We start from the raw sequence: 23,199 nt of genomic DNA on the forward strand, positions 1-23,199 counted from the left end.
CCAGCTCAGCCTGAACTGCAAGCGACGTGGCCCATGCTGAACGCCTGCCAGCCTGTAACCCTGCCCGTGCCAGGCAGAGGCTGCCCACGTGGCCAGCCCCCAGTGAAACCCTGGGCCCCGAGCTCTCCCACGGGCTTCCCAGGTAAACAACACCTCACACGTGTCACCACAACACACAGCTGGAAGAACTAAGCACAGACCGTGTGACTCCACTGGAAGGGGACTCTGGAAGCTCCTGCCTGACTTCCCTCGGGTGCCTTTTCCTCTGTATCTTTTTGCTGTAATAAGTCATAGCGGAGAGTACGACTAGATGCTGTGTCCCGAGTGTCCTCTTAGGGAAGCACTGAACCTGGGGGTGGACACGCCCCTGTACCGCAATGATCTCATCTCCAGCCCTGCCCCCCTCCTCACCCCTCCTCCTGCACCCTGGCCCCCTGGCTCTCCCGGCTGCACCCATCGTGCCCCCATCCTAGGCCCTCACCTCTGCTCCTAAGCACCATGTGCCTGGCTCCCTGGCCTCCTTTGGGTGTCTGTGCACAGAGCCCCTCGTGTCCTCCTTTTATAGGAGAGCAACCCCTCCCAGGCCCCCCACCCCTGTGCTGTTCTCTTTTCCTCCACAGCCCTGCTCTCCACCTGCCACGTGCACTATCTGCTCATCAGCTGCCTGTCTCCCCCACTGGAAGGTAAGCTCCTTGAGGACAGGAGTCTGGGAGCTCCCTCACCACAGCCAGCCCTCCCCGCACGAGGGCCGGCACGTGGCAGGTGCTCAGGGAACGCCGGCCGATGAGTGAACGGTTGTGCCCACCATCGCCTGGGCTGGGGGAGGACGAACCCAGCTTCCAGGTCACGGGTGATCTGTCCACAGGAAGGGCTAGGCAGAGGGACAGGCAGTCCCCCGGGAGAGGGGCCCACTCACCTCCAGGAGCTGTGCAGCGCTGGGCCGGGTCTCCGGGTTCTTATCCAGGGCCGTCTTCAGGAAGTCTCGGAACTCCGCAGACCTGGGAGGACAGACAGGTAAGCTGGGAGCGGGCAAGAGCCGAGAAAACTCCCCACATCACTGACTCCACTCTCCTGGGAGGCGCGTGCTTCCCAAACACGCCCTTCAAAGGACAAAGGGCGCCTTTATAAGCTAAATGGCAGAGGCGATGGGGCCTTCAAGATGCCCTTCTCGTCACAGACATCACCAACAGAGAGGATGTGGAAGTCAGAGGAGCAGGGATTTGCCCGAAGGCACACAGTGAAACACAGCAGTGCTGGGGTTCGAGCCCCAATTCCCAGCCCAGGGTTGGGCCACGTGGCTGCTGGGGCTCACGGGGGCTCTTACTCCTGCAGTGGGATCCGGCTTATCTGGGTTACCCATTTTCTCTGATGGAGAGCCGATGTCCACAGCACAGAGGGAGGAAAGAGCCAGGAGGGTCCAGGGAGCTCAGAGAGGCTTGCAGACCCCCAGGCCCAACTGCTCCCCAACTGAGGAGCCCAGCAGTGATGGCAGAGCCCTGGCACCCCGCATCCCCCCACCCCGCGTCCCAGGCCCGCTGGCCGTCCAGCAAACACCCTCAGGCAGGCCTCCTGGCCACTTACCACTTAGAAGGTGTGAGTAGCGTGGGAGGGTCTGACTTGGCGATCTTGAGCAGGACCCGCATGGGGTTGAGCTCGTGGTGCGGGGGCTCGATCTGGGCCATCTCAATCAGAGTGATGCCCAGGGACCAGATGTCGGCTTTGTAGTCGTATGGGGTGTCCTTCATGGTCTCACACATCACCACCTCGGGGGCCATCCTGAACCAACCAAGGGACAACAGAGGGCTCAGACCCTGGCCTCCACAGGCGCTTCTCAGAGACTCAGGGTCAAGGACCAGCACAAGCCAGCATGAGGGGGTTGGCAGCACTCCCGAGTCATGATTTTCATTCCTTTCCATCCCACGGTCTTCCTTAGGACCGTTTTCTCACAGAAAGACGCCTTCCAAGCGGTTCCAATGCCCAAGTCCTGCTGCAGTTCTGATTCCTACCACAAGATGGCAGCAACAATCCAGAACACAGGGTCCTGGGGAAGGGGTGGGTGGGAGCAGTGGGGAAGGTACCCAGGAAAAACTGGGGGCGGGAAGGGGGGGTGAAGAGAACACAACAGCACAGAGAGAAGGGATGGGAGAGAAAAGGAGAAAGGAATAAAGGGCAGAGAGAGAAAGAAAGAGTGAGTAATAAGCAAGCAAGAAAGGAACCTCACTCCACGATGTGAAGTAAAACAGAAAGCAGTTAGGTGTGAAACTGAGACAGGTTTTTTTGTGTGCTTGTTTTTAAAGTAATAGTTTTGGAAAAGAAGGAAACACAATGGACTGGATAAGTCTGGGGAGATTTCATATAAGCATAGGAACTGAACTTGTATTGTTCATCTTCATGGCCCTAGCCCTATGCCTGGCACTCAATCAAGAACCGTTTTTCAGGGGTGTCAGTTCTTATGAATGGAGCATTTTCTATATGCACCATCCCATCCAATCCTCACAATAGCCCTTTATGTAGGTGCTATTATACCCCTGATTTTACAGGTGAGTAAACTGAGGCACACGAAGCTGAGCAACATGGCCAAGGTCTCTGCGCTTGTAAGTGAGGGGATCTGGGCTCAGACCCAGCAGGCTGACTCAGGAGCCCCTGCCTCTGTCCTCTCTCCTCTAGACCAGCCAGAGGAACCATGGAGAGTTGGAGGTGTAGCGTTCAGTCCACCATCCCATTTCCAGAAGCTACACGACTTACCAGTAAGGCGTTCCTATGAAGGAATCTCGTTTCTGCAGAGTCTTCAGATTCTTGGCAGACACACCGAAGTCAGCTGCAAGGCAAGAATCTCACATAGAGTACTGGATGGACATTCCTCCACCCACAGCCCTGGGGCATGGACTCAGAGACACACGTTCCAAATCAACTAAGAGATGCCATTTTCTATCTAGCAAACTAGTGATCGTTAAAAAAACAATACCTACTGCTGTAAGATGTACTGAGACATGCACTTTCCTACTTGCTAATAAGAATAGAAACTGAAGGGGACTTCCCTGGTGGTCCAGTGGTTAAGAATCCACCTTCCAACTCAGGGGGTGCAGGTTCCATCCCTGGCCGAGGAACTAAGATCTTACATGCCGCGGGGCAACCAAGCCTGTACAACGCAACTAGAGAAGCCCACGTGCTGCAATGATAGATCCCAGGTGCCGCAGCTAAGACCCAACACAGCCAATAAATAAATAAATTTTTTTAAAGAAAACGAATATAAATTGGAGAGGCTTTTAGGAAAGCAGTTTGGCAATAAATAGCAAGAACATTTCAAATAGCCATGCTCTTCTGGTGCAGTAATTCCAAATCTAGGAATCTACCTTAATGGAATAATCATTTTTTAAAATTTTTATTATTTATTTTATTTATTTTTTATTATTTGGGGCTGCATTGGGTCTTTGTTGCTGCACGTGGGCTTTCTCTAGTTGCGGCCGGTGGGGGCTAGTCTTCATAGCAGTACACGCAGGCTTCTTACTGCGGTGGCTTCTCTTGTTGTGAAGCACGGGCTCTAGGTGTGCAGGTTTCAGTAGTTGTGGCTCGCGGGCTCCAGAGTGCAGGCTTAGTAGTTATGGCGCACGGGCTTAGTTGCTCCGCGGCATGTGGGATCTACCTGGCCCAGGGCTCGAACCTGTGTCCCCTGCGTTGGCAGGCGGATTCTTAACCACTGCGCCACCAGAGAAGCCCGAAATAATCTTAAATGTTAAAAAAAAATTATGCGTAACGATATTCACCGAAGTGCCATCATAACAGAGACGAGTTAAAAACAATCACAATTGCTTAGCTTTCAGGGAGTGATTTTAAAACTTCTTGTATGCAATATATAATATATTCTGTCTTTTCCAAAAAGAATTTAAGGGACTCTCCTGGTGGTCCAGTGGTTAAGACTCCATGGTCCCAATGCAGGGGGCCCAAGTTCGATCCCTGGTCGGGGAACTAGACCCGCACGCACGCCGCAACTAAGAGTTCACGTGGCACAACTAAAGGTCCCACACGCCGCAACTAAGACCTGGCACAGCCAAATAAATAAATCAGTAAATAAATATGTTTTAAAGAAAAGAATTTAAGATGGTGTATCAAATACACACACACACACACACAGAGCAAGATGAACTAGGAAATTAGGAGAGGTAAGAAAGAAGGTAAAGGGTAAACAACTGAACAGATTAAGAAAAATGTGATACACACACAGTGGAATATTTTGTAGTCATTAAAGTTTTGAAGTATTTATTCAATATTTTAATATTAAATTATACACATTAATATTAAATTTTAACATACATTTCATAATGATAATAGGTGAGGAAGATTAAGAGGCACAAACTTCCCATTACACAACAAATGAGTCACGGGGATGAAATGTACGGTGTAGGGAATACAGTCAATAATCATGTAATATCTGTGTGTGGTGATAGATGGTAACTAGACTCATCATGGCGATCACTTTGAAATGTGTAGAAATATCGACTCACTATGCTGTGCACCAGAAACCAGCATAGTGTTGTCAATTATACTTCAAAACAAACTCATGGAAAAATAGATCAGATGTGTAGGGGTTTGGGGGAGGGGGAACTGGATGAAGGTGGTCAAAGGTACAAACTTGCAGTTATAAGATAAGTCCTAGGAAGGTAATGTACAACGTGATAAATAGAATTAACACTGCCCGGTGTTATATACGAAAGTTGGTAACACAGTAAATCCTAAGAGTTCTCTTCACAAGGAAAAACATTTTTTCTTTCATTTTGTAACTATACAAATGGATGTTCACTAAACTTATTGTGATAATCATTTCAGGATATATGTAAGTCCAATCATTATGCTGTGGCCTTAAACTGATACAGTGCTGAATGTCAATTATATCTGAATAAAACTGGAAGTAAAAATAAATTAAAAATTTTAAATAACATATATTTAACTATTTCAATAGTTAATAGAATATTAAAATATTTTATTGGTATATTTATATAGGTTAAATGGGAAAGGGCGAGGATGTATATTGTATGGTCAGAATTATGGCCCACTCCCTCCCCGACAAAAGGGCAAAAATATATTTTGAATTATTGGAGGAAATGTACCAGCCTGCTTAAATGGTTGTGGGTGGTTAAGACTAGACGAGGTTTCTTCTATTTTCTGAATTCCCGAAGTCTGCTGTGAGAAACGCGTATGACTTTCAGGACTAACAGAAAATAAATAAATATAATTTCTCTTTACACACACATATCCACGACCACCAGTCTTGCTTCACACACCTGCTGCTAAGGGAAGAGCCCAGCGCCACGAAGAGGAATTTTCTCCAGTGCTTTGGCCTTCAGGGGCCGAGTTTCATCTTCATTAAAAACTAAACTCAGGAGGAAGTAACACCTTGAGAGAACTGTCGATGTTCACTTTGAAGCCCGGCTTCGAGAAACTGCAAAGTTGTTACATAACTGCTGGTCACCCCAGGAGCCTCCGCCTGGGTCTGGAAGCCATGATCGGGTGCTTTAATCAGACTCACAACTTCAAACCAGGAGGGAGCATAATGCTGAGAGACGGGCCTGAACACTAGAGAGGTGGGTTCCAGTCTTGCCCCTTCTACTGCACCAGGTTCATTCATCTATTCATTCAGGTACCATCTGGAACCACACACAGGCCCAGGGCAGAGAATACAGTGGGGAAAAGGCAGATGAAGTCCTTGCCCTCCGGCAGCTCAAAGCTTAGTTGTGGAGGCAGACAGCGATCATATAAACATGAACTCACAACCATGTAAAGTGATGGAAAGGTAAGGCTGCAGGGCTAGGAGGGTCTACGGTCGGGGGGATGTGACCTCAAGAGAACAGGGAAGGGAGGACCTGGAGGAAGTCCAGATAAGTGCCATCAGGCTATTCACTCATTCAACAAGCACTAACTAAACATCCCTCGCGGGCCAGGCACTGCTCTAGGCACAGAGATGAACCAAAACCCTCACCCTCATTGGCTTGTTATTCTGGGGGTGGAAACAGGTTCTCCACACCACGTGATTCCTGGTAATGAGAAGGGCCATGCAGGGATAAGGCAGGGCAAAGGGACAGAGGGTGCTGGATGGATGGGCGGCTATCTTAGACAGGAGGTCAAGGTCTAGGGGAAACTATTTCCAGGCAGAGGAAACAAGCTGGCTGGAGGGCCCAGGAGGGGCAGGGCAGCATGGCTGGAAGGGGGTGGACTTGGATAAGTGGGGAAATAGGCAGGGGCCAGGAAAGTAACCAAATCTCTGACCCTCAGTTTCCCCACCAGTGACATGGGGACGGTGATGAGACTGTAGAACTACTTTGTAGGGTTGCAGTGAGAATTAAACGACACATAAAGCAAGCAGCTCCAAGCCCGGCTCTTGGTAAATTCTCTGTCATGATGGTGAATATTCCATGGGTTCTTGAGCTGGCACCCTCGAGATCCTTAGGTCGGGAAAAGTACGAGGCTGTACTGAGACCCCTTCCTGGGAATGGCCAGGAAAGCTGGACCGTGAGCCTCAGTCAGCGTTAACTGGACGACAGCTACCCCATCAGCTGACGACAGTGCTCACGGGACAGACAGTCTGGCTATTGGGGTTGGGGGGCTGTCGCCTTCCGGGGTGGGAGCAGCTACTGCTGCAGGGTGAGATGCAAAAACCAGGAAACCCAGGTGAGAAGCCAGCTCTGCTGCCGACCACCCTGTAGCCTGGACAAGTCATCACCCCATCACTGGGTAAGACTGGGGAGCCAGGCTCACCTCCTTCCTGCTGGGTCCTCCTGGGCCCCACGTGGGCCTGGCTATCCTGTAAACACCAACAATGGCTGGCACGCCATTTCACGAGATCTTTGCAGGAGAGCGACTGCCTCTCAGACCCAGGGTGAGGCTTCCAGGAGGGAGGCTGGAGCTGGCCACTCCCATACCACGGCGCCCACTGGTCCCTTCCGGAGCAGGGAGAGGAAAAGCAGAAACCACCAACTTTCAAAATGACACAGAGTTGGTCCCCAGGGCCCTCCCTGAAGCGAGCGCCTGCCAGCTTTTTGGGTGGCTGCTACTTCCCCTTCTGGGGACCAGCCAGGAGGGTGGGGTGGCCCCTCTTTGCAGCCCAGAACCCTCACGCTGTCCCTGAGCCGCGGTGGCCACAGCCGTTTGCTCCCTGAATGGAATTTATAAGTCATGTCCTCCGATAGGTAGATGGCTGCCCTCAGACAATTCAAAGGCAGTCTGGTATTTTCACCAGGCAGTCTCTTCTGTCGAAAACATTCCTCCCTTCCCTTTTCCTATTTTAAAACAAGAATCAGAGACAAAGCAGCAGGCAGGTGGGGACTCCATAACTTATCATTTCCATATGGAAAGAGGCCATTTCTGTTTTGTCCACAGCAGTATCCCAGCACCGCATCTGCTACATGAAACACTCAACAGGGCTCTCAAATGAACAACAGAATAAATGAACGGATGGAAAAAAATGACAAAACTGGGTTTTAAGAAATATGTTTGACAACAATTCTATTTCTGGAAATAACCCCCCCCCCAAACAGATTTCAAATATACATGGATGCTTCTGAAAGCAGTATTCAAAAGAGTGAAAAGCTGGAAAAAACCTAAGCTGTTGCTGGAGCCTGGCTGGCAGATAGTTCAGTAAATTTGGGCTCACCCGGACCATGAGATAACATGCAGCCCTTAAAAGGAACGAATCTGCCTTTGTACATACTGACTTGGAAGTCTGTCCGTAGCACACTGTCCCACCACGTGGTGCTGAGAGGCCCGTGCATTGTGCGGGATGAACAGTATGAACCCCAGCTGTATCTTAAAAGAATGACCCACGCACACCTCATGCACACAAACACGTCCACAAACATCTAAAAGAGTCTGAAAGGCTGCACATCAAACTTAATTGTGACTACCTCCCCGGAAGTGGGATTTTGCTGGGGGCAGTGTGCCGAGGGGGCCTTGCATTTTGCACTGAATACACCTTTTACTCTTTAAAATGTTTATGATAGAGAGTATGCATCACTTTTATGAAAAGCAGGTTTGAAAAGCTGAGATGCATATGGCAAAGTTTGGGGTGAGGGTTGTGGGGTTTTGTTTTTGTTTTTTTCCTTTTTAAAGTAAAACTCAGCGGGGGCCAGGATGTGGTGAAAGAACTTCACACTCCACTGAGGGGGTGTGAACTGGCGCACCCAGCGTGAACGGCACACCGGCCACAGGTATCAACACCACCCGACACGGTGCACACACCCAACAATCCTGATTCCAAGACTCCCTCTTAAAGGTGTGATCACAGACAGAGACTTGCAGACCCACGAACAGGCATGCCCGTCACCGTGCTTGTTGGAGGATAACGTGAGAAACCTCACAAGATGCCTAAATATCCAACTTTGGGGGTTTCATAGGTCAATTATGGTTTGTGCACATGATGGAATGAAAGAAAAACATTAAATAACCATGTTTCCGAGGAATATTTAAGGATATGGGGAATTATCTGATATTATTCAATTTTTTTAAAAGCTGACTGGAAAAATATATATATATATACCATGATCCAAAATTTTTTTAAAAATACATGTTAATCTAATAAAAACTAATATTTACTGAGAACTTATAAGGTGTGCAGCACTACACAAAGAGGCTTATGCTTATCATTTACCTTCCTCTGTATGTCATTTTGCATCTCATCAGCATATATATTCCTATGTATGTCATTTATACCTATGACCCTTTGGGGCAAGGAAAATTATTATCCCCATCTTACAGATGAGGACAAGGAAGTTTAGAGAGATTAAGTAATTTGCAGATGGTCACCTGGATCTAAGGACAAATGTGATGCTAAGTCTGTGCTCTACCACTCTCTGGTCTTTCTGAGCTCAGAAAAAAGACTGGAAGGAAGCAGTGCATCTTGGCAAGATTAGAAGAGACTTTCATTTCCTTCTTTGTGGGTCTTATTCCTAACTGTCTATATGACTATATCTACCTATATACTCATTCATATATTTATTTTCTTATTACCAAGGTAATACTGCTTATCAAAAATTCAAACATTGGGTTTCCCTGGTGGCGCAGTGGTTGAGAGTCCGCCTGCCGATGCAGGGGACACGAGTTCGTGCCCTGGTCTGGGAAGATCCCACATGCCGCGGAGCGGCTGGGCCCGTGAGCCATGGCTGCTGAGCCTGCGCGTCCGGAGCCTGTGCTCCGCAACGGGAGAGGCCATAACAGTGGGAGGCACACGTACCGAAAAAAAAAAAAAAAAAAAAAAAAAATTCAAACATTTACAAAATAAAAAGTCCCATAATCCTGGCAGAGATAAACACTTACGAGTTTGCTGCATACAGCTCCAGATTTATTTATAAAAATAAAAATCATATATGTAAATAAAAATATATTAAAATTATATGTATAGATCATTTTCAGGTATTTACTACTTTTAACAATGAAATCAGACTAAACATACTATTCTGCAACTTGTTTTTCCCCCTTCACAGTATGTATATACGTCTTTACAAGAGAGTACACATTTTCTAGAACTTAATTTTCAATAGCTGAAGAAGATTCTATTGTATGACAGACAGTACCATAACTTATTTAAGTAATCCTCTACTGGAATAAATTGGATCATTTCTGATTTCTTGCTGTTACTAATACTGTTGCAATGAATACCATTGTACATATGTTTCTATACATGTATAAATAGCACATATTACTTTTATAATCAGAAAATTACATAACAGTATAAAATGCATTACATATTACACACACACACACACACACACACGCACGCACGCACGCACGCAGTGAACTTAGAATGTATGAAGATAAGAGAATCTTTCATCTGTCCCCTTAACTGCAGGCGAACAAAAGAATCCAAGATAAGAGAAGCCTTTCCCCAGACAATGCCAATTAAAGGCAAACCACTGCCCAATTGTCCTCCTCCCCTGGACCCTCCACCCCACACCAGGGGAGTCCACAATCTAGCTTGGTCAGGGCTTACACTCGAATTCTAGGTGTCTGAGAAGCTTCCAGCTGGGCCTCAATCAGGGGTCATGCCACGTGTCCCAGGAAGTATTTGGAAATGAATGGGGGCAGTCAGGTTAGCACAACAAAAGACAGTGCTGCTGCCATTTAGTGAGAAAGAGCCAGGGACACTGCATCTCCTTACACGGCAAAAGTGTCCCATCCAGCCAGCAGTGGCCCTGTGGGCAAACACTAGCCACAGCCCTCATGGTGCAGACAGAAAAGTGAAACCTCTCTAGAGGGTTTGGGACCTGCTGAAACTGGAGTGGTGACGGGAGAATCAAAGGCTCCCATCCCCAGCCCTGGAATCCCAGGGGTTTCCTTCCTAGAGCAGCCAGAGGCATGCCTGGGCTCAAAAGAGGGAGGCTTCCACCAGTCACCCAAGTAACCTCTCTTAATTATCAGGACATCTGCCTTCCCAGGAGCATCATGGGAACAGTACCAGGCAGGGAAGTGAGCAGAGTCTACTGTGATCTGAGACAAACTACTTCCTGTTTCTGAGCCTCAGTTTCCTCATCTATTAAATGGGGGTCATATTATGCAACCAACTGTGAGACTGAAAGAACTGCTCTATTTTTCTGTTTCTATTTTTATTTTCTTTTGTTTTTTAGGCAACCAGGTACACATGACCACTAATGAGGGCTTTGCTTTTCCATTCATTCCCCTCCATCTTTGGCCTCCTACCCCACTGCCTTCATCAACTCTCTCTTCTCCCCCATAACCCTGCATTTTTCTGGTATTTTCTCTCTCATCCTCAATTTCAAATTCAGTCCTTTGTTCTTGCTTTCCATCCACTTCTGCCTCACTCACTCCCTCTTCTGGGTCTCTATTACTCCAGCAGGCTGTGCCAGTCTACGGTGGACAGCAATTTGTTTTTCTGGCACGTCCAAATCTTTCCTCCTTCTAGAAAACCATCTTGCCCACCCCCAACCCCACTGTTTCAGGAGGGTGAGGGGGACTGCCATACAGCTACATGATCCTGCCTCCATTCTCAGAGACTGACTACAAGCTGGGCCAATCAGAGAAGCCCTACTTACTGGGCCTCCATGACTGGTCCAGGGATATGCACCTGAGCCACGCTGGGCCAATCAGAGCTCTTCACTGGGATTATTGACTCTGAGACTTGAAATGATGAGGTTCAGTTCATCCTGCAGGAGGCAATGCTGGGAAAAGTAAAATTAAACCCAGCCAGAAGCTGTGTGTGAGGGGTTGGACTGAGAGCCTAACCAACATGCACAGAAAGGCAGAAACCAGAGACAGTCCTGGCAGCATTGTTTTCCAGGGTCCAGCTAACTCCATGTCCAGCTGCATATCTTCCCCAGCACGGTTCCATGCAGCATATACACACATTCTCCTGTCTGCCTTAAGTCGCGTGAGACCAGTTTTATCACCTGACACCAAAAGAGTCTAAGGAGGGTAGTGGTTAAGCACGTGGGCTCTGAAACCAGATGCACTGGTCTAAACCCCAGTTGTTCCACTTACTAGCTGTGTGACTTTGGGTAAGTTAATTAACCTCTCTAGGTGCCAAATCCTTCCTCTGTAAAATGTTATCAGTAGTCTGTGAGGATTCAATGAGTTACATACCAAACACTGGCTCAGTGCCTGGTAGCCACAATGAAAGAACCAAGACCCCAGCCTGCTGGCATCAGCAAACAAGAATTCTGGATTAGGGTCCAGGTGGGGGTGAGAGGCAGGTGACTGGTGCCTGCCAGGCCTCCTGAATATCAGGGGGCCTTTGGGAAGTAGAGATCCTGTAGTAACTTGAACTGATAAAGTAATGGCAATGCAGGACGCTACTGTTTACTGAGCACCTACTATGTGCCAGGCTCTGTGTTAGGCACTTTGATTTTTAGGCCAGTTCAGACCTCTTCTTGGAACTTGAAAGACCCCAAAAGTTGTGAAATTCACCTCCCATCTCCAGAGAAGCACGTCTGGGGAGAAGAACACAGGTTCTTTGGAGAATGAAGAACATTCCTCCTCACGACAGCTACTGTGAGACATTCCTCAGCCCAGGAAAGAAACTCAACCTTTGCCAGGCCTCTCTGATGGGCTGGGCACCTATAGATGCTTTGCATATATTGTCTCATTAAATCATCATACCAATTCCATGAGGTAAGAACTACTACCCCACTCTGTTTCAGAAAAGTAAGGTTCAAAAGGGTTAGGTGACTCATCCAAGGCCAAAGGCAGGTCCAGGACACGAGCACAGATCTTTGGACCTCAGAGTCCTCACCCCACTTTATATCTGAACTGTCTCTGGTGGCAGACACTCTTCCTTTCCCTCTCTGCACAAATGGATTCCCACCGGCCATGAAGAACTGCTTCACAGCCACCCAGAGCTGGAACGTGTGCTCTGCTTGGCAACTATCAAATGAATCTCAGAGGAAGTTTGAAATCCTAGACAGAAGTAAACATTTAACACAACGAAGAAGCAAAATGCCTAGCAGCAGACAGGGACAGAACCCTGAGCCTCCCTGTGACAGTACTTTGTATTTCAGTCCACTGGTCACAACCCTGTGAGGAGGTTCTGTTGTTACACCCACTGCACAGATGAAAAGACTGAGGCCTGAACGGTTAAATGTGTTTGTACAGCTCGAAGTGGCAGAGCCAGGATCTGAACCAGGCTTGTCCGTGTCTAGGGCCAACGCTTTGCTCAGCTCACCCTGCTGCTTCCCATTTATTCCCACTCCATCGAGAAACACAAACTCTCTCTGATGAGGTGACATCTCTGCTTGGGAGAAAGATCTGCTGAGCAATTCTCTTATGCAGCCCTGAGTTGCGTAATGCCCCTCCAGGGGCCTCAGATGGTCCCAGGGACCTAGGAAGAGGCAGACAGACTGCTACCTCGTCTCCCAGGCCTCCTCCACTGCTTCACCAGGCTGCAGATTCCAAGCCCCAGGGGGAAGGAGGATTTTCTAAAACAGAATATCAGGCCTCAGCAGGCGTCCACACCACGGCTCCCAGGGCCCAGCGGTAATTGTGTAAAGTAATTGTGTAAATACTCGCACATTTAACTCTCCCTGAACTTTTTTCTTCCTCCTTAATTGGCTCCCTGGTTTTCTCAACTGCGTCTGCCAAGTCATTTGGAAAGCTGATGCCCCCATCTGCTTCTGCTGGGTTCCGAGTGGGGTTCTGGAGTCAGCTCGGCACATCAGCGCCCTCCCGACTGAAGGGGTGTGTGGAGGAAGTCAGCAAAGGAAAGGAGGCCCTCACTGGGCACATCTTAGCCGGAGGCTGCTGGGGCCCTCCCTCCATCCCTGTCTCCACCCAGGGCTTCCCGGGCTTCCCTGTGCTGACAGCCCCTCAGGCTGCCCCTGACCCAGGCTGTCTGTGTCTTGTCTCCTCCATTTGACATGTTCTTTTTTTTTTTTAGGTATTACCGTATGTATTTATTTTATTTATTTCACTTTTTTTTTAGTATTTTGCATATTGTTTTTCAATTAAAAATTTTTTTATTGGAGTATAAATGCTTTACAATGTTGTGTTAGTTTCTGCTGTACAATTAACACGTATCTGTGGAATCTAGAAAAATGGTACAGATGAACCTATTTGCAGGGCAGGAATAGAGACATAGACGTAGAGAACGGGCACGTGGACATGGCGGGGAAGAGGAGGGTGGGACGAATTGGGAGATTACGATTTGACATATATACACTACCAAGCGTAAAACAGATAGCTAGCGGGAACCTGCCATAAAGCATAGGAAGCTCGGCTCGGGGCTCTGTGATGCCCTAGATGGGTGGGATGGGGGGGTGAATGGGAGGGAGGTCCAAGAGGGAGGGGATATAGGTATACACTTGATATGTTCTTGAAGGCTGAGCGAAAGTTTGCCTTGAATTCTCCAGAGCACATAAGACTCTTCCGTCCCCAGATTCTCCCTGACCTGGCTCTTCCCTGGCCACCTCTCTCCACCTGTGACAGAGCCAGTCCACTGGCAGCTAGAGTCAGGGAGACCCAAGTCCAAACCCTGCTGCTTCTCCCCGCATCATGGACTGATCCTGGGCATCTCATTCCATTGTGGGCTTCAGCGTCCTCACCTGTGATGGGTATAGTCGCCTCCCCTCCCCCAAGTGTCCTCAGGAGTGCTGACTAAATGAGATGACATCTAGAAAGTGCCTTGTCTGATGGCTGGCATCTAGAGGGTGCTTCATAAACCTGATACATATGTGTTTTTTTGTTTGTTTGTTTTGTTTTTTTGCGGTACACAGGCCTCGCTCCACGGCATGTGGGATCTTCCCGGACCGGGGCACGAACCCATGTCCCCTGCATCGGCAGGCGGACTCTCAACCACTGCGCCACCAGGGAAGCCCGTGTTATTTTTATTATCACTTTTTAAAAATATTTTATTTTATTTTATTTTATTTATTTATTTTTTTTTTTATTTTTTATTTTTTTGTGGTACGCGGGCCTCTCACTGTTGTGGCCTCTCCCGTTGCGGAGCACAGGCTCCGGACGCGCAGGCTCAGCGGCCATGGCTCACGGGCTCAGCCGCTCCACGGCATGTGGGATCTTCCCGGACCGGGGCACGAACCCGTGTCCCCTGCATCGGCAGGCGGATTCTCAACCACTGCGCCACCAGGGAAGCCCCTATTTTATTTTTTTATTATCACTTTTAACTCTTCTCATATTTACTCCTGCATTTATGCAGGAGTAAATATGAGAAGAGTTAAAAGTGACTGTCTTCGGGGGGGGACAGGGAAAGGAGATGGTAGGAGTAGAGGACACATGTATGTGTTATTTTGGTTAAATAAACTTATTAAAAATATAAAGAAATTTTGGGCTTCCCTGGTGGTGCAGTGGTTGAAAGTCCACCTGCCTATGCAGGGGATGCGGGTTCGTGCCCCAGTCCGGGAGGATCCCACATGCCGCGGAGTGGCTGGGCCCGTGAGCCATGGCCGCTGAACCTCCGCACAATGGGAGAGGCCACAACAGTGAGAGGCCCACGTACCGCAAAAAAATAAATAAAAATAAAAAATAAAAAAATAAAGAAATTCTGACACATGCTACAACATGGACGAAACTTGAGGACATTATGCTAAGTGAAATAGGCACAAAAACACAAATGATTGAATTTATATGAGATTCCTAGAGTAGTCAAATTCATAGAGACATTAAAGAGAATGGTGGTTGGGGACTTCCCTGGTGGTCCAGTGGTAAAGAATCCGCCTTACAATGCAGGGGACGCGGGTTAGATCCCTAGGGAGGGGACTTAGATCCCACATGCCGAGGGGCAACTAAGCCCGCGCACCTACAACTGCTGAGCTCGTGCACCTCAACTAGAGAGCCTGCCTGCCACAAACTACAGAGCCCACGTGCTCCGGAACCCGCGCGCCACAAGTAGAGAGGAGCCCGCGGCGTGCTGCAACAAAGAGCCTGCGCACCACAACTGAGACCTGATGCAGACAAAAATAAAATAAAAACAAATTTTAAAAAAGAGAGAGAGAGGGCTTCCCTGGTGGCGCAGCGGTTGAGAGTCCACCTGCCGATGCAGGAGACACGGGTTCGTGCCCTGGTCCGGGAAGATCCCACATGCCGCGGAGCAACTAAGCCCGTGAGCCATGGCCGCTGGGCCTGCGCGTCCGGAGCCTGTGCTCCGCAATGGGAGAGGCCACAACAGTGAGAGGCCCGCGTACCGCAAAAAAAAAAAAAAAAAAAAAAAAGAGAGAGAGAGAGAGAATGGTGGTTGCCAGGAGCTGGGGGCAGAGGGGATGGGGAGATGCTGTTTAATGGGTACAGAGTTTCAGTTTGGGAAGATGAAAAAGTTCTGGAGATGGATGGTGGTGATGGTTGCATAGCAATTTGAATGTGCTTGATGTCACCGAACTGTACACTTACAAAGAGTTAAGATGATAAATGTTGTTATGTGTATTTTACCACAGTTGAAAAGAAAAAAAAACAGAGAAGAGACACACACAAAAATAATAATAAGGTTTCACTATATGCCCCTGATGTTCTATTTTCTGTCTGGGAATGGGTGAGGGTTGTCTTTCCGTCCATCACCATCTCTCAGATTCTACCTATCAGAAGCAAGAGCAAAAGGGGTTGGGCCAGTGCCTCCTTGCAGCGCCTCTGGCCTGTGGACAGGAGCACTCTTGGTAGCAAGGGGCTGTCCTGTGCACTGTAGGGTGCTGGGCATCCCTCTCTCTACCCACCAGATGTCAGTGGTCTTCCCCAACCTTTAGCTGTGACAACCAAAGATGTCTCCAGACATTGCCACTGTCCCCGGGGGACAAAATCACCCTCGGTTGAGAACCCTGGATTAGATGCAGCCACGACGGGAACTGTGGCCCTGTGGCCCGGGGAAGACTGGGGAGGACCTCGACATCCCGTGGGAGTGCAGACCCACACTCGTTCCCTCCTGCCCGCAGAGGCCAGGCCAACACCCCAGGCAGGTGGTGCAGGGCTCTGCCTTCCCGCCTCACCCACAGACACCCCTTACCCAGCCTGATGTCTCCCTCAAGCGTCATCAGCACGTTGCCAGCTTTCAGATCCCGGTGGATGACCTTCTTGCCGTGCAGGAAGGTGAGGGCTTCCAGCATCTGGCGGCAAACCACCTGAATCTGGGGCTCAGTGAGGCCTCTGTCCAGCTCTGGAAACAGAGAGAACTTGTCAACTCAGCAAGTGCTTAATGCAGGCAACTCCATGTCAGGCCCCTGCCAGGTACAAGAACTACATAAGCCGCCAATGTGGTTGAGCACTTACTGTATACCAGGTTCACTTCTAAGCACCTCACATGGTACTTCCTTTGTCCTCACAGTAACCCTATGGAGCAGGCACAATTTTTCCGCCATTTCACAGGTTAGGAAACTGAGGCTCAGAGAGGTCAAGTCACTTGCTCAAGGTCACACAGTAGGGAGTCACAAATCTGAGATTAAAGACAGCCAGCCTGGCTTCAGAGCTCAGGTTTGCAAACACAACCTTTCTAAGGGGCAGAGACCCATTCTGTGAGCGGGCACTGAGTGTCAGGCTCCGTGCTGGATGTGGGGACACAGAGAAGGGCATGGAAATGATAAGCAACTTTTGGAACACAGGGGGGTTGGGGCGCATGGGAGGGCAGGACAGGCAGCAACCCGTTCTACCTGGGGAATCAGGAAGCTCCCCAGAGGAAAGGGCATTCGAGCTGTGTCTTGAAGGAAGAACAGGTGTTTGAGAGGAGAAAAGTGAGGCAGGGCATTCCAGGTCAAAGAACCAGCCGAAGCGAAGGCCTGGAGGTGACATGAGCTGCTGTTGAAAAATGTTAACTGGCTGGTGGTGGTGGTACCAGAGATGGGAAAGGTGAGGGGCCGTCACCAAAAGCCTCTTGTGTGCTGGTTGGGGCCGTGCGTGCGCACACACACAGACACACACACACCCACTGAGAGATGGCAGGGCTTTCTTTTCTGAGCAGGTGAGGAGCACAAAGAAGAGTACTCGACAGCATGTGCAAAGGAGCCCGCTTGGCTGGCGGGGAAAGTTAAGTGGAGGTCGGAGGTTGGCAGGAGCTATGGAGGCTGCATTTTCTTTGAAATGCAATGGGCAGTCTGGGAGAGGCTCTGAGCGGGACAGAGATACAATCTGAGTTTTGCGTTTAAAAACTTCCTCCTGGTGCAGCGAGTGAAGAGCTTGCAGGGAACAAGAGTGGGCAGGGGGCTTCGCTGGGGGCCACACCGTGGTCCAGGAGGGCTAGAAGGTGGCCAACGCTTTGAAGAGGAAGGATTCCTGACCTGGGTCGGGGAGTGGGGAATGACAGAGTGTGGGACCAGCTGGGTGCAGTGGAGAGGAAGGGTGCGAGAAGAGTCAAGGACGACATGTCCCGCTCTCTGCCCCGCTGGTCACGGTGATTTATTGAGTTTTTGCTGCCGCCCAAGCTCCCCGTGCTGAGGTGAGCCTCACAGCCCTGCCTGCTGGGCCTTCAGGCTGCAGGCTCCCAGGCTGGTGGGCCAGAGCACTGCATTGAGGCCTCCCTCTGGCTAGAGCAGCACTCTCCCTTCTGACTTCCCAGGGCCAGGGCCAGGGCAGAGGTGCCAACCGCACTGTCCTGGGAAGGCCGGCCCCAAAGCAGGGCTCCTGGACCAAAGGCCCCTCTCTCTGGGTCCACAACTGCTCCCCTTCCCAACTGCTCATCCTTAACCCCTGTGCCTCCCCCAGCAGGGGTCTAGGCTCAGAGCCTGAGGGGACCTCAGGGCCACACGGACTGCGCCTGAACCCAGCGCTGCCTCTTACTGGCTGTGTGGTTTCTGGCAAGTCGCTCTATGTCCCTGCATCTTCATTTCCTGGTCTGTAAAATGGGAGTGTGATGATAGATATAGGCAGGGCTCCAGCGATAAAGCATGTTAACTTCTCAGCATGGAGTACAGTCAATAAAAGGCGATCGCTGTTACACTGGCCCTGAGATTATGTCAGATTATCTGCAGCAAATTTTTTAAATGTCAAAAATGAGTCTGGGGCTTCCCTGGTGGCGCAGTGGTTGAGAATCCGCCTGCCGATGCAGGAGACACGGGTTCGTGCCCTGGTCCGGGAAGATCCCACATGCCACGGAGCAACTAAGCCCGTGACCCATGGCCGCTGGGCCTGCGCATCCGGAGCCTGTGCTCCGCAACGGGAGAGGCCACAGCAGTGAGAGGCCCGCATACCGCAAAAAAAAAAAAAAAAAAAAAAAAAAAGAGTCTGGCTCATGTCTGATTTACTTACATAAATGAAACAGGGAAAATCAAAGTGATGATGTGATGATCATGATCTCAACGCCACCGTTTTTGGAGCCTTTACAATGCACTAGGCACAGGGATAAGGATTTGGGTACATTATTTCATTTAATCTTTACAATAATCCAGTGAGGTAGATAGATAAGACACATTTTTAAGTCCAGTTTATTGAGATATAATTTACATACAGTAATATTCACCTTTTTTGGGGTATAGAGTTCTATGAGTTCTTTGGCAAATGTATGTAGTCACAAAAACAGCACCACAATTTCTTAATAGAATACATATTTCCATCACTCCCCAAAATTCCCCTGTGCGCCTTTCACCCCCATTCCAGGCCCAAAGCAATCACTGATTTGATTCCTGTCCCTATAGTTTCATCTTTTTCTAGAAAGGCATATAATTGGAATCACACAGTATGATAAATTTTTAAGGTGAATTTTTGATTACACAGCAATACATGAATACTTTCTTCTTAATAAAAGAAGCTGCAACATTGCAGATGAGTCTAAGTCGCCTTTGAAACCACATCCAGACCCGCCCCTCACCCTACTGTTCTTCAGGAGGGCTGAGAGCCAAAATGTTTAGCAGCTAGCAAGGCGTGGCCAACAGGATCAGAACAAACTAAGATGGCCACGTGGTGACGTGCCACGTGCATGTTCTTCCCATGCCGTAAAGGAGCTAGCCCAGTACCCCACAGCCACCAAGCCAAGGAACCTGGGATGGACCTCAGGAAGCCTGGACCCCAAGCCCAGGCTCATCACTTTGCACAACTCTGCAAGGCGATGGGAGGCAACCTAGGGCAGAAAGACCCTCTGAGCAGGGCGGGCATCTGCGGGAGAGTCAACCCCTGACCACAGAGCTGCAGCCAGAACCTGGCTCTCCTCGTCCCAGCTTCTCTTCTCCCACCTTGATTTCTATAATGGGGATGGCACTTTTCCTTTAACTGCTGCCACCAAAAAGGAGCAAACCACTTGGGGCTGGAGCTGTCGGTTCCACCAGGAGAACTGAGACAGAGAGCCCAGGGTGAGTTTGCCTGCTGGCTGAGCAATAGCCTGGGGTGACGCCCCAGCTGTGAATGACTCATCAATGCCTCTTCCCTCTCTGATATCCTCCCCCAGGTCTCATTCAGCTAAGCGGCAAACCGGCAAACCAAACCGGGAGAGGCAGGCTGCTAGTTGGTTCCCATTCTCCCCTCTTTTTTTTTTTTTTTTTTTTTTTTGGGGGGGGTGGGTACCCGGACCTCTCACTGTTGTGGCCTCTCCTGTTGCGGAGCATAGGCTCTGGATGCGCAGGCTCAGCGGCCATGGCTCACGGGCCCAGCCACTCCACGGCATGTGGGATCTTCCCGGACCAGGGCACAAACCTGTGTCCCCTGCATCTGCAGGCGGACTCTCAACCACTGCGCCACCAGGGAAGCACCCCTCTTTTTTAAATATCCAAACATACGGCCAACCATCCAGAAGACCACAACTCTCAGCCTCCCTTACAGCTATGTGTTACTATCTTCTAGCCAGTGAGATGAAAATGGAGGTGTCATGTGGGGCTTGTGTGGTGTCTCCTTAAAAGAGTGGCAGTGGGATGTGTTTTGTGGGCCTGTCCTACCCTTCCTTCTTCTATCCTCTGCTATTTGGAATTCTGATGTGATGGCTGGAGCTCCCACAGCCATCTTGTCACCAAGAACAGAAAATCAGCATAAAAATGGGGCCAACACAGAGCAAAGAAGGGGCAAGAGTTGGAGAAGGAAACCAAGTTCTTACAACGTTTTTAAAACCCCTAGCTCAGGCTGTGCCTGAAGCCTGACACCCTTAAACTTTTCAGTTATTAGTGCAAAGAAATTCCCCCTCCCACATCCCCCACCTTTTTTTTTCCCCTAAAACAGTTTGAATAGCTCTTATAATCTAGAGCATCTCAACTCATACAAGACCATCATTTTTATGTTGTCAGATTCTACCCAGAACAATGAAAATCTTCAAAGGCAATCTCTGCTGGGAGAAGGCACACCCAAGGGCCATATCACAAGTGCCCGTATCCTATTCCCCACTGTCATTTACCCACATGGGAACTCTGGGAGTGGCAAGAGGCTCTGCAAGGAAGGCCAGCATTCTATAGCTCAGGATGGGAAAGGGCTGCCATAAATTTGAGATATTCTGAGATAAACTGAGGGGGAAAACACCCTCTTCACAATAAAAATGTGGCTGAGTGGTGCTACGTTATACTGAGGGCCTCTCCTCTCCCGAACTGCCCCAGAATCCCGACATGTTATTCAACCTTCTGGGCCCAAGACTCTCAACCTCTCCTCACTCACTGCTCACCAGGCTGCAAAAGCAAAGGATAATGCAGGGTGGGCAGCAATTAGGAACAGCATCCCCCAGACCTGGGTTCACATCTCAGCTCTGTTGTGTGACTCTGGGCGAGCTCCTTAACCTCTCTAAGCATCAGTCTGGTCAATAAAACAGAGATGCTCGTTCTGATTTTATACATGAGGATAATATACATGAAAGCAGCTACCACAATCTCTGGCATATAGTGGCCATTCAAAAAATAGAGGTGATTACTAATATATATTTTTTGTTACTGCTCAAGCTTGCCTGGAACAACGATTTCCCCACTGAGCTCTTATAGAATGGGTGGGGATCCCCACTTTACAAAGAACCTCCCTCAGGTGTCTCATTTTCACCTCCTAAGAATACTGTGGGGTCCGGCAAGGGGGCACCACACCTGTCTTATGCCGAGGGCTTGAGGGAGAGAATGACCCGCTCAAGGTCATGTGGCTTTTTGAACGGGAAGTGTTGGTCTTCCAAGTGTCCTGCATCCTCTCCAGTAACTCAGCCCCTGCTCCCAAAAGGGGACAGAGTGGGGAAGTACTCAAACAGGCCACGCACATTACTGGGGCAGAGGAGTTACGGACACCAGTCCTAAGCAGCGCCAACCCCAGCACCACTGCACTTCATGAAGGAAGACTCACCCAGGGGGCTTCCCTGGCAGGCCAGTGGTTAGGACTCCACGCTTCCACTGAACGGGGCACAGGTTTGATCCCTGGTCAGGGAGCTAAGATCCCGCATGCCGCACCAAGAAAAAAAAAAACAAAAAGCAAAAAACTCACCCAGCATGATGGCATCCACAGCTCCCCCAGGACAGAACTCGATCATGATCTGAAGAAAATACAAGGCAAAGTAACAATGAGCAGGCACCTGGGAGAACCACCAGATTCAGGCCTTCAAGAGGCTCTCAGCCCAGCGCGGCGGATGGAAAAGGGCAATTAAGAGTAAAAAGTGCCGTGGGTATTGACACAGGCCCTCCCTCTCTGGTCCCTCTCTGGTCCCATCTTCATACTTCCTGCCCCACTCTGGGCTCCTATCATATATGAGAAGATGCTTTCTCTGTTTTTTAAAGTGCGGATAGAGGTGGGTGGGGAAGGCAGAAAGTGACACAAACTTTAAGGCACTCCCGGTATCTCCTCCAGCTCCGGGCTCCCGGACCGCGCTTGTTGCAAAGTCCCTCCAACCAAGCTCAGCAGAGGCAGACACAGTGCCTGCAGGGTGGTCAAGAAGGCTCGTCATTCTAAATAGAAAAGAAAACCTCAGCCATGACCCAGCTGGGCCAGAGCCAGCTCTCCAGCCAGAGGACGGAAAAATAGCCTTAAGGTTTCGATGAGGCCTCTAAGCTTGTGGCCGACCTTCCAGAGGCTTCCTGGCAATGTAAATATGAGGATGTGGTGATGCATGGCTGGACCCAAGTCCCCAGCCCACGGCTCACTAGTTGTGACCTTGGGCAAGTCACTTCAATCGTGTGAGCCCGTTTTCTCAGCTGTAAGATGGGGCTGCTGATGCTATTACTATTAGCTGGGCCCCAGGTCTGAGTATATTTAGGGGGAAGGACACCCCTGGGGGCAAGAAACCAAAGGAGGTCAAGCAGGGGGCTTTAAGCTGGGCCAGGGACACCTGAGATACTGGGACCAGGGGTAGCAAGACTGCACCACCCTCCCAGCCCAGGACAGCAGACAGGCCTGCCACATGCTGTGCAAGGCTACCCGCCATGGGAGGGAGCGATGCAAGGGGAAACCCACCCACTCACACACCACCACCTGCCGGGGAGGAAAGACCTGGCCTCTGACGCTCCTACAGTCACTCTGGTCCTGCCTGGCCATCGGAACATCAGGCCTGACCCCAGCTCCCCCAGATACCTCTCTACCACTTTGGTGACTGTCGTCCCAAATAAAAGTCATCAGAGATGGATTAATGTCCTGCAACCCAGAACACAAGGAAGTGGTACTACTTTCTCCCACTCATTCACTCATTCGTTTGTTCATTTAACCAACCACCAACGAACCAGGCTTGTTCCCAGGGGTCAGGGTGACCTGGACACACGCATTGACCCCTCGAAGCTCAGTGTATCATTCTGCCTTTTAATAATCCTCAGCTCCACAAAAGAGAACCCCAAATCCTATTAATTGCTAGAAAAAACCCAGCTACAAGAGGCAGTGGTGGAAAAGAAGCCAAATTTAGTCACCAAGCAA

At 49.6% G+C, this 23,199-nt stretch overlaps 1 protein-coding gene across 2 annotated transcripts in view; it reads right to left on the reverse strand.

Annotated features, from left to right (window-relative positions):
• The window catches only part of STK10 (serine/threonine kinase 10), a 125,228-nt gene that overhangs the window by 50,556 nt on the left and 51,473 nt on the right, over positions 1-23,199 (reverse strand). The window contains exons 3-7 of one of the 2 annotated variants that reach the window (XM_059063478.2): positions 21,787-21,835; positions 16,439-16,588; positions 2,746-2,818; positions 1,582-1,776; positions 917-998 (exon numbers count right to left, since the gene is read on the reverse strand). In XM_059063478.2, the coding sequence (XP_058919461.1) occupies positions 917-998; positions 1,582-1,776; positions 2,746-2,818; positions 16,439-16,588; positions 21,787-21,835 (549 nt within the window). The remainder of the gene's footprint in view (positions 1-916; positions 999-1,581; positions 1,777-2,745; positions 2,819-16,438; positions 16,589-21,786; positions 21,836-23,199) is intronic. The other variant, XM_059063479.2, reaches the window with a different exon arrangement.

Source organism: Kogia breviceps, chromosome 4 (assembly GCF_026419965.1).
Source record: "Kogia breviceps isolate mKogBre1 chromosome 4, mKogBre1 haplotype 1, whole genome shotgun sequence".
NCBI lineage: Eukaryota > Metazoa > Chordata > Mammalia > Artiodactyla > Physeteridae > Kogia > Kogia breviceps.